This window comes from Chionomys nivalis, chromosome 8, assembly GCF_950005125.1.
Source record: "Chionomys nivalis chromosome 8, mChiNiv1.1, whole genome shotgun sequence".
Lineage (NCBI taxonomy): Eukaryota > Metazoa > Chordata > Mammalia > Rodentia > Cricetidae > Chionomys > Chionomys nivalis.
The window spans coordinates 51,139,830-51,150,830 of NC_080093.1; the positions used below are offsets into that span (position 1 = coordinate 51,139,830).

The window sequence follows — 11,001 nt, forward strand, 5'->3', positions numbered from 1 at the left end:
TGTTTTTACACTCAGTGATAATGGCTTCCACATGCATCCTGATGCTGTCTCTACCAGTCATAGGCACGGTACCAGTTGGGCTCCCAGCACGTAGCCCCACAGGGACCCCACTCAGCTTGACCTCATGCACACATCGCTGCTGTCTGCTGTGCAGGGTGGGAGGACTCCCTTTCCAGCAGGAGGATGTCCAGGCCATAGGAATTTACCCTGGGAACTTCACAGAGCTTGCGGATGCTTCCTGAGCTGTGGTGAGTTGACATCCATCTTGAGGCTTCTGGCTTGTTCTCAGGCCCAGGTATCATCGTGTTTCCCAGGAGCTGGCAGGTCTCATGAGTACAAGGCAGTACTTCTCTCCGTCCCTAACTTCCTTTGTTTGTTTGTTTGTTTGTGGCTTTTTTTTTCCTTTTTGGCACTGGTGTCTGCCTTTTTTTTTTTAATTTATTTATTTATTATGTATATTCTGTCTGCATGCCAGAAGAGGGAACCTGATCAAATTACAAATGGTTGTGAGCCACCATATGGTTGCTGGGAATTGAACTCAGGACCTCTGGAAGAGCAGCTAGTGCTCTTAACCTCTGAGCCATCTCTCCAGCCCTGGTGTCTGCCTTTGTAACTCTTACTGGGCTAGAACTTTCCACATAGACAATGCTACAGGTTCTTCTGTCTCAGCCTTTTTGATGATGAGATTACAGGCCTACGTCACTACCCTTAGTTTTCTTCCCTCTCCCTTTCTCTCCTTCCTCTTGGTCTCCCTTATTTATTCATGTATTTGCTTATTTATTCTGCGTGTGCACACAAGCATGTATGTGAATGCATATGCCCTGGCACACATGTAGGTCAGAGGAGGACTCAAAGGAAGTCGGCTCTTTTTGTCCACCGTGTGGCTTCAGGAGGGTGTACCTCAGATTGTCAGGTTCTGTGGCAGATGCCTTTACCAGATCTCCCGTCTCTCTTCCCTCCCCCTTCTTCTTTTTAAGATTGATATTTATGTGTATTAGTCTTTTACCTGCATGCATACGTGTGCATCACGTGTGTGCCTGGTATCAGTAGAGGTCAGAAGAGGGCGTCAGATCTCCTGGAACTGAAGTTATCGATGGTTGTGAGTGGCCATGCAAGTGCTAGAAACCAAACCCCAGTCTTCTGGAAGGACAGCAGGTGCTCTTATCCTCGGAGGCATCGCCCTACCCTGTCAAGGGCTTTTCCCATTGACATAGCTCACTGGTCTTAGTGATGAATACTTCTCATGTTAATCCAGTCTTACATCGTTGGGGAAAACCCGACTGGATCTTCAGTTTGTCTTCTGTGTATGGAACAAAATTCATTCTGGAAACAAAATTTGTTCTTGAAGTAAAATACACATTATGTATACATCACATCAACACTCCCTCCTCAGTTTCAAACTGTACAATTCTCTTATGTGTTCACAGTATTGTGCAGCAAGTCTCTAGAGCTTTGAAATTCTGCAAAATAGAAACTCAGTTCTTTCTTAAATAACATCTTCCCCAATACCACCCCACAATTCTACTTTCCCTCTATAAACTAGCTCTTCAGACACCCCAGTACTCATGACTCTACAGTAGTTTTGAATGTGTATGAGTGTTTGCCTACACGTATGCATGTGCCTACAGAGGCCAGAATCCTCTGTAACTGGATTCACAGAAGGTTATGAGCTGCTGTGTGGGTGCTGAGAATCGAACCCCTGCTCTCTGAAAGAGAAACCAGTGCTCTTAACTGCTGAGCCATCCCTGCAGTCCATACACTATTTTCTCACAACTGTATTTCTCTGAGAATACTGATATGTTTATGGAAAGTGTACTCAGTTAGCTTAATTTGTGGATATGCATGCTGGAGAAAGAACCCAGGGCCTCTCACATGTTAGACAAGTTTTTAATACTGGGCTACACCCTCAGCCCCTAGATTAATATTTCATTACTTTTGCTATCTATATATTTCTCTTTCCTGCTGTGGCATATACTTATTTGGCTCATGGATCAAAGTAAATCAGTCATGTTGGTCAGCTTTCATTCCTGTTTGACTTTCTGGAACATAAATACAGCAGACCACTTTTTACTCTCTGTGTTGGTAAAAACAAACAAGCATGTTTCTCCTTCCCTTCAGAAGCCTTGCCCCTCTCTGAGGACTTCTTACTGGGAGATGAACCAGTACAAATATGAGAAGCATTTAGCACCTGGGACTCATGGGAAAGACGATAATCCTCCGGGTATGGTGACAGGCTGAAGATGCTGCAAAGGCCTGGAGACTCCCTTACCTGTGAGAGCAGGAAAGTCTCACAGCTGTTGTTTACAGCTAGATTCCCGCAGGGAAAGACCGTTTCACCCCCTAACGTAGCTCTTTCCCTTGGTATTTATGGGCATCTATTATGTGCGATCACCCAGAGGCTCACCCAACCCCACAAGCTGTTGGAGTTCTCATAGGGATACTGACCCTCAACTCACTTTGAACAGGTGGGGTTGGGGAGGGGCTAAGCATGTTCAAGCAAGTGGTCTAACACTGAGCTAAATCCCAGCCCAGTCCTCTTCCTATTGTTTTTAAGACAGGGTTTTATGTACCCCATGTTCGGCTATGTTTAAACAAGGATGACCCTGAACTCCTGATTCTCTTGCTTGCCACCTTCAAACCTCTGGGATTTTAAGTGTGTGTCACCACACTAGACTTTCTTTCCCTTTTTCTGAAAAAGAGTCCAGAATCTTTATAAGTCATAATTTATGCTAAATACGCAAAACAAACGGGTCAAAAGGGAATACACGGGTGAATTTGTTTTTTGTTTTTCATTTTCCTAACTGGAATGCCGTTAATAGAGCACCTATAACTTAAATGGAATGGCACCCAGCTTCAGTCCCAGTGAAGCCAACAGCACAATTGCTGGGGGAGGTCCCGACCGCGCCCCACTGGCCAATCAAGCCCCGCCCCTAGGCAGATTCGGGTCCCGCCCCCGGCGCTGCGTTAAAGCCGCTGCGCAGAGAGCCAATCGCGGCTGTATTCTTCATTTCCTCCCTTTTTGGCTTCTGCCCTCAGCCAAAATGGCGCTTGCTCAGAAGCTGCCGATGCTATAGGAGTTGCCGAAGCAGGTCCGGAAGCTACCGAGCGAGTCCGGAAGTTGCCGAAAGAGAGCAGCGGGGAAAGAGGATGGCGGATCTCATCGCAAGACTTCGAGAGGACGGGATCCAAAAGCGTGTGATACAAGAGGGCCAAGGAGAGTTGCCTGACTTTCAGGATGGCACTAAGGTTCGTGTCCATCATTTCTCCCCTTCCCCCCATTTCTCTTCTGAGGTGCAGTGCGCATGCCAGGCGGGAGGAGGCCGTAGGTGAGAGGTTGCGCATGCCCAGAGAACAGCCGCCAGTCACCCTACCTCTCACATGCCGAGCTCGACGCTGATTGGTCTGGATTTAAGTGGGAGTAAATTCAGATCTGTCTATCCCGCCCCTTGGCTTTGCTTTAGTACAGCATTGGACAGGGGTGGGTGTCAGTCATCTCAGACTGGTTTGGGGGAGGGTGTGAGCTCAGTGCTATTACTGGGACCTGAAGGTTCAAAGTTCACGCAGTTTATGAGTAAAGGGCCTTCTGAAACCATCAAGAACAACTGTCATTATTTAGATGGGAAGTCTGAGGCCCTGGAACTCGAAAACCCAAAGAGTCCCAGAGATCTAGTTTTCCAGATCAAACCCCTTTGTCAACTTTCTGATAGTAGCATCGCGTTTATATCCAGGCACCAAGTTCAGGTGCTTTCTCCCTGGACCACTCCATATCTCTAGGCGTCCCTGCTCTGTTGCTGTCATCTCTAATCACTGTTGTGGGCTGATACCAGTGAAGACAAAAGCAAGAATCAAGTGAAAGGCTTCCCCAATGTAACAGCTCTGCCCTGGCAGGAGAGAGCTTCCCCAGCGAACTTGTTACAGCTTGGTTCGTGTGTTCCGGAGTGTGGCAACTCTGCTCTGCTAGGGGAAGCTTTTTCCAACTAAAGAGTAACAGCCGTGCTCTGCTCTGTCTCTGACTTTCCTAGAGAAGTTTGTATGACGTTTCTGTGCTGCTCGGGGAAGGCTCCCTCAGTGAAAGTGTTACAGCCCTGCTCTGCTCCTACGGAAGGTCTTCACCCAAACCGCATGCAACAGATTTATTGGGAGGGAAGAATCCAGGAGAGTGGCTGCCTCTTCCAGGGTGGAAAAAGAGTAGCAAACTGAACAGGTGCAGGGCTTATATAGGGGTGGAGTTTTCCCCGGGAGAAGAGGGATTGGTTAGTTTTCCCTGCTCAGGGGATTGGTTAGTTTGGTTGGTCAGGGGCAGAGATGGCTGATTTCAAGGCCAAACTGTGTTTCTCTCACTGACCATTTTTGGCTTTTTGACTCTAGTTTTGGGGCCAGGGTGTATTTCTTTCACTGGCTCTGATTCTGGGGTCAAAGTGTGTTTCTTTGGCACTGGTTTCAGAGTCAGGGTGTGTTTCTGTGGGTCTGGGCTCAGGGCTAAAGCATTTCTTTCACTGGCTTGAGTCTCAGAACCAGGTGGGTTTCTTTGGCTGGCCCTTTTACTCTACAGATTCTAGATGGAACAGACTAGAATAAAATAATATAAGGATAGAGAAATCTGTGAGCTGGGTTACCCAGTAAACAGGAACAGGCAGGGTTAAACCGTCATGAGGCGTTTGGAGGTGGGGGCGATCTCCTGCTGGTGAGTTAGCTCAGTGGGTAAAGGAAGGCACCTGCTGCCAAGGCTGCTGATGACCTGAGTTGGATTCCTAGGGCCCAGATGGTAGGTGGTGCACTATGCACATATGTGCCCCCAGTTGAATAAATAAATGTAATTTAAAAATATATCACCAGGGTTAGGGATGTGATACATGTCGAGACCTTGGATTTCATGCCCAGAAGGAAGGAAAAGGAAAAAGCCCAACCAGCCATGAGCATTGTGGTACATGTTCATAGGTTTATCTCCCACGATGCTAAACAGATACTGTTGATTCAACTTTACTGATGTGGAAACTGACTTCAGAGAGGCGGCACAGCCATGGAACAGTTGAGTGTGGGCTCAGCTAACCATATCCTGTTGAGATTTCCGTGTCAAGCTCCCTCCTGTCTGCCCTCACTCTAGCCTGATCTTATCTAGAGTCAAGGGTTTGAAATGACTCCTTGCCCAGATTCCTCTCACGTGTGGAGGTCTGGCTCTCCTTGCCCCACTAACCTTGATGTTGGAATGGCACCACAATCTTTTTGTGTGTTTGTTTAGTTTGGTTTTTCAAAACAGGTTTTCTCTGTGTAGCTTTGGTTGTCCTGGAACTTTCTGTAGCCCAAGCTGGCCTTGAACTCAGAGATCTGACTGCCTCTACCTCCTGAGTGCACCTCCATGCCCAGCTGTGCCACTACAGTCTTAATCTGCTCCATCTGTGCTGATTCCAGTTGACACCAATTCAGGCAGAGTTGCCTTTTTCCCTGGGTCATACCATCCATCTTGCCCCCTCCTCCTATCCTTGTTCCTCTTCAAAGTAACCACATTGCAGCCACAGAACCTAAGTTGGATTATGTTTCACTTCTGCCAGGTGCCACCCAGTAAAACTCAGTAAAACCGAGTAAAACTCAGGTTCTTACCATATCCTATATGCCCTTGGAGTTCATCTCTGCTCATCCCGGGACTCCATGGAGTCTATACTCAGCGTTCACTCTGCCCTGTGGCACTGGCCTTGCTGCATTTGGACACCTCACATGTTGTCCCACTGTGTGGCGTTTGTACCTGTTGTTCCTTTGGCCTAGAAAATTCCTACCTGATTCCCTGCCTAGCTCACTCATTTCTTTATTCCTTTCAGAGCTTTGCTTAAAATTTGCATCCTTGGAGAGCCCCACCCCCACCACACCCCCAGTTGTTTAATTTTTTTTTTTTGCTCAAGATGCTTTAAAAAAAAAAGGAAGAAAGAAAATAAGAAAAATCCCCTTCATCTTTCATAGCATAAGCTCTGTCTTACTCTTTCTGTATTCTAGAAAGACAATGAGAGTTCAGCGGGTCTGTGGCTTCTGTGTGGTTTACTGCTGTGCTTGTGTCTTGCACAGATAGCAGGAGCTCAGTAAGTCCTTGTTGAAAGCATGATTGGAAACGGGTTCTTGTCTCAGCCCTGTCACCCAGTAGCCACCCAGTAGCCCTGTGCCTGGGCCTCTTACTTCTCTGCCCGTGGCTTAGCTCTCACTGAGATGGCGGCATAAAGCCATGTGCAGAGCTAGCTGGTGGTCCGAGGAGAGCTTCATCTCTTGTCCCATCTTTAGAAGCCGGGCTAGATTTGACCTTGCTGAAGTTTTGTATCTTTGCCTGATTTCCTATGTGGTCCCACAGGCCACATTCCACTTTCGGACCCTGCACAGTGATGACGAAGGTGCCATACTAGATGACAGCCGAACACGTGGCAAGCCCATGGAGCTCATCATTGGCAAGAAGTTCAAGTTGCCCGTGTGGGAGACCATTGTGTGCACCATGCGTGAAGGGGAGATTGCCCAGTTCCTCTGCGATGTCAAGGTATCAGTCTTGGTGTCTGGACATTTGTCTGGCCATGCCCTGTAGCCCCTGCCCTGGCTTAGCCACTCCAGACTAAGCTGAAAGGTGGTGGCACATGTCTTTAATCACAGCACTTTCTCTAAACTGCCACCAGTCTCCTGACCTACATCCTGGCCACTATTCCGTGTTTTCCTGTGCATGAACCAGCCAGGGAACTCATTCTTAAGTGCAGTGACCCATAGGACCCATTTACTCAGACTTCTGTGGCTCTTGGTCACTATTAGGATGGCGCATGTGTGGCTGTGCACATGTCCCTTTGGAGTCAGGTCCCTGGTAATGTCTCCTCAGGTGCATCCCCTTGCCCTTCCTTTTCATTCATTTCCTGTAGCCTTGCATTTCAAGCCCAATTCCTGGTCACCATCCCTGGGAAGCCTGTCTGCTAGGGGTTTCCTTGAGCCTCCTCTGGGTCCTCCAGCCCCATACCTGCATGGTCAGGATCTGGCCTTCTGTCTGGTTGCACCTACACCCGATGGGAACTGGCCTCTCCTATCTCTTGCTTCCAAATGGAGCCAACCAAGAGTGCTCTGTCCAGAAACATCTGTATGTGAATGTCTGCTCATCAGTCCACCACATGCAGAGAGCAACGGACAGTACAGGGTCCGTTATGTGATTTCACCATCTCTGCATCCTTCTCAAGGGAAGAATTCTAGCTTAAGTCTTCTGTTCCCATCTTCCTGGAGTTGTGTTTGTTGTGGTGGGGATTGAAGCCAGGTCATTGCACATGCTAGGCAAGTAATGTGAACTCTGAGCTACATACCCAGCCTCACTTTTTAGAAGCAGGTTTTTTTGTTTTGGTGTGTGTGTGTGTGTGTGTATGTGTGTGTATGGGTGCCCTGCTCTACTCTTCAGAAGCAGGTGTTTATTTTTAGGGTGTGTGTGTGTGTGCCTGAACTGGCTTGGGAACTCCAGGGATACCCCTGTCCCTACCTCTCAGTGTTGGATTTGCAGGCACACTGGGACCCACACTCGGCTTTTACATGGGTAATGTGAACCTAAACGCAGGTGCTCACGCTTTACCCTTTGAACCATCTCCCCAAGCCCTGATTTTTGGTTTGGTTTGTTATTTTGAACCTCTGTATTACCCAAGATGCTTTTGAACCCCTCGACTCAAATGGTCCTCCAGCCTCAGCTTCCTGAGTAGATGGGATAATACGTACACCAAAGTACCAGGTAGTGTTGTTGGTTTTTTGACTCTTTGGGGACCCATCATCCAGCTCCCCGATAAATATATGGAGACTTATTCTTACTTATGAGTGCCTGGTCTTAGCTTGGCTTGTTTCTAGCCAGCTTTTCTAACTTAAATTATCCCGTTTCTCTTGCCTCTGGACTTTTTACCTTTCTTAATTCTATATATCTCTCTTTACTTCTTACTCTATGGCTGTCTGTGTGGCTGAGTGGCTGGCCCCTGGCATCCTCCTTTCCTTTTCTCCCTCCTCCCTCTCCCCACCCTCAGCCTAGATTTCTCCTATTTATTCTACCAGGCAGCCCCACCTGTTTCTCTTTCCTGCCTAGCTATTGGACGATTAGCTCTTTATTAAACCAATCAGGTGTTTTTAGACAGGGTAGTAACACAGTTTAACAGAGTTAAAACAAATGCAACATAAAAGAATGCAGCCCGTCTTTGCATCATGAAATATACCCAAGCATAAATGAATGAGACACATCTTAAACTAATATTCCACAACAAAGTAGCTCCTTCGAGGATTGGTTTTTGTTTTTGGAGACAGGGTCTCTCTCTGTAGTCCTGGCTGTCCTGGAACTTGCTCTGTAGACCAGGAAGGCCTTGGGTTTGCCTGCCAAGGTATGTGCCACCACTCCCAGTTCTCCTGGGGATATGAAGTTGCTGCCCTGCTCTCAGCTCTGAGATGAACCTTGACATGAATGGGAGTGGGGTGGGAGAAGGAAAAGGTGGTGCTGGGAACAGGATATGGTAATGAGCTTGGCTTATGGGATGTATCCCTAAGGAGAGAAGGGGGAAGGGACAAAGAGGAGAGACTAATGTTGGATCTAGGACAGGAGACAGAAGTGAATTGTGGGTCTGTCTGTTTGTGGGCTGGGCAGGTGCTGGATTTGGTGGCCAGAGATCATGACAAAGCTGGGGACTTTACTTGGAGAGTACGCTGAGAGGGTAGAAAGGCACCAGAGGAAGCCGGGCAGTGGTGGTGCACGCCTTTACTCCCAGCACTCAGGAGGTAAAGGCAGCCTGGTCTACAGAGTGAGTTCCAGGATGGCCAGAGTGGCACAGAGAAACCCTGGTTTTTGTTTTTTGTTTTGTTTTCCTGGAACTCGCTCTTGTAGACTAGGCTGGCCTCAAACTAACAGAGATCCGCCTGCCTCTGCCTCCCAAGTACTGGGATTAAAGTCGTGCACCACCACCGCTTGGCAAGAAACCCTGTTTTGAAAAACAAAAAACAAACAAAGGCACCAGAGGGAAAGACCCTCCTGTTTCTGAGCAGGTGAGGGCTGGGGCTCAACCAGTTTTCCTTGTCTGAATGGTGATGGTGAGGATTCTTTGTGCCCAGTGACCACCTGCACACATTGACAGAGCTCTGCTGCCCTCCTGCAGCACGTAGTCCTCTACCCACTAGTGGCCAAGAGCCTGCGCAACATTGCTGAGGGCAAAGACCCCCTGGAGGGCCAGCGGCATTGCTGTGGAATCGCTCAGATGCACGAGCATAATTCCCTGGGTCATGCGGATCTGGACGCCCTGCAGCAGAACCCTCAGCCCCTCATCTTCCACATCGAGATGCTGAAGGTAAGGCTCCCACTGCTGATGCTGAAGATGAGCCCTGGGCCTACCTCCCTGCTGGCTGCTACACCCTGCTGTCCTGAGTTGGTCTGCTGTGGAAAGGGGAAGGATATGAAAACTGCGTGGAAGCTCCTAGGGCCCCGCACTTCCCCTCAGGCCCTAGTGATCACCTCTCTGGGGAGGACTGACATCCACCTTGACTCTCATCCTTTGTCCGTGACCCATCTTTTCCTCCACAGCTGGCCATGCTTTGAAGGTACTAGGGGTTTAAGTAGTTCCTTTTGTCCACCTAGGTTATTTTCCATGGAACATAAGCTCTGCTAGGGCATGGGTGTTAGCCATTGTCTTCATTGCTATGGTTTTAGTGCCCGATGAGTGTGTGCTGGAGACCAGTGAACAAATGACTTGGTTTCCAGCATCTGATGTCAGAGACCTGGCCAGCCTAGGGTTTGCTGCCAATCAGGTTTGCTGCAGAGGCCCCATGGGCTCTGCCTTGAATTCATCCCTGCCCTGGCAGGTGGAGAGCCCTGGCACATATCAGCAGGACCCATGGGCAATGACAGATGAGGAGAAAGCTAAGGCAGTGCCACTCATCCACCAAGAGGGTAACCGGCTATACCGTGAGGGGCAGGTGAAAGAAGCGGCTGCCAAGTACTATGATGCCATTGCCTGCCTCAAGAACCTGCAGATGAAGGTATACCCCAGAGGCTGCAGTGTGTGTGTGTGTGTGTGGGGGGGGTTACGGGGAGAGCCAGGGCAAGGTCTCAGTGTCTCCACTTTCCTTGCCCCCACACACCCCAGGAGCAGCCTGGGTCACCTGACTGGATCCAGCTGGACCTACAGATCACACCACTGCTCCTCAACTACTGCCAGTGTAAGCTGGTGGCCCAGGAGTATTACGAAGTGCTGGACCACTGCTCTTCCATCCTCAACAAGTATGACGGTGAGTTCCAGACTCCGTGGCAGTCCAGAGTGGCCTCTTCTTGGGTCTAGCTCTCAGCTTTGACATTTCCCCATTCTGAGCTCCCCACAAGTGCCTGAGCAGAGCCTCTATCCCAGGAGGCTAAGGGATGTGTCTAGGAAGTGTGAGTGGTGAATGGGGTGAGGCGGTGTTGGGATGTTCAGAGTAGAGCAAATTGTCCTATGGCAGACCCAGGTGCCAGGAGACAGGCTGGCCAGTCTCCACTCATGCCTTTTGCCAGCCTTCTGCTTTCTGGTGCCCCTGCAGACAATGTCAAAGCTTACTTCAAGCGGGGTAAGGCCCATGCTGCTGTGTGGAATGCCCAGGAAGCCCAAGCTGACTTTGCCAAGGTGTTGGAGCTAGACCCTGCCCTGGCACCCGTGGTAAGCAGAGAATTGCGGGCCCTGGAGACGCGCATCCGGCAGAAGGACGAGGAAGACAAAGCTCGCTTCAGAGGCATCTTCTCCCACTGACAGGGCAGTCCATCCTGCCCTGCCCTGCCCTGCCCAGTCCACTGCTGCCACCACCTGTCCACCCCCACTGCCACCTCCCGCTTCTGTGTATATAAAGGCCTTATTTATCTCTGATTTGTAGAGCTAATCTGTCCCAAAGGCTGGTCATCACTGGCTTAGTGGAAGGCAAAAGATCAGGGTCTCATCCTTCTTCCCCACCAGTCTGCTCTAAGGTCTCTGGGAGTGTCTCTTTTTGGCCCGTACTGGGCGGCATCTGGAGCCTCTAGTA

The 11,001-nt window shown here is 49.3% G+C and overlaps 1 protein-coding gene across 1 annotated transcript; it reads left to right on the forward strand.

Annotated features, from left to right (window-relative positions):
- The first annotated feature begins 3,004 nt into the window (after nucleotides 1-3,004).
- Nucleotides 3,005-10,847, forward strand: Aip (aryl hydrocarbon receptor interacting protein). Its single transcript, XM_057777033.1, has 6 exons — nucleotides 3,005-3,246; nucleotides 6,332-6,511; nucleotides 9,117-9,305; nucleotides 9,817-9,993; nucleotides 10,101-10,242; nucleotides 10,528-10,847. Exons 1-6 carry the CDS (start codon nucleotides 3,148-3,150, stop codon nucleotides 10,731-10,733), a joined length of 993 nt encoding a protein of 330 aa, XP_057633016.1. The 5' UTR covers nucleotides 3,005-3,147; the 3' UTR covers nucleotides 10,734-10,847.
- Nucleotides 10,848-11,001: the final 154 nt, after the last annotated feature.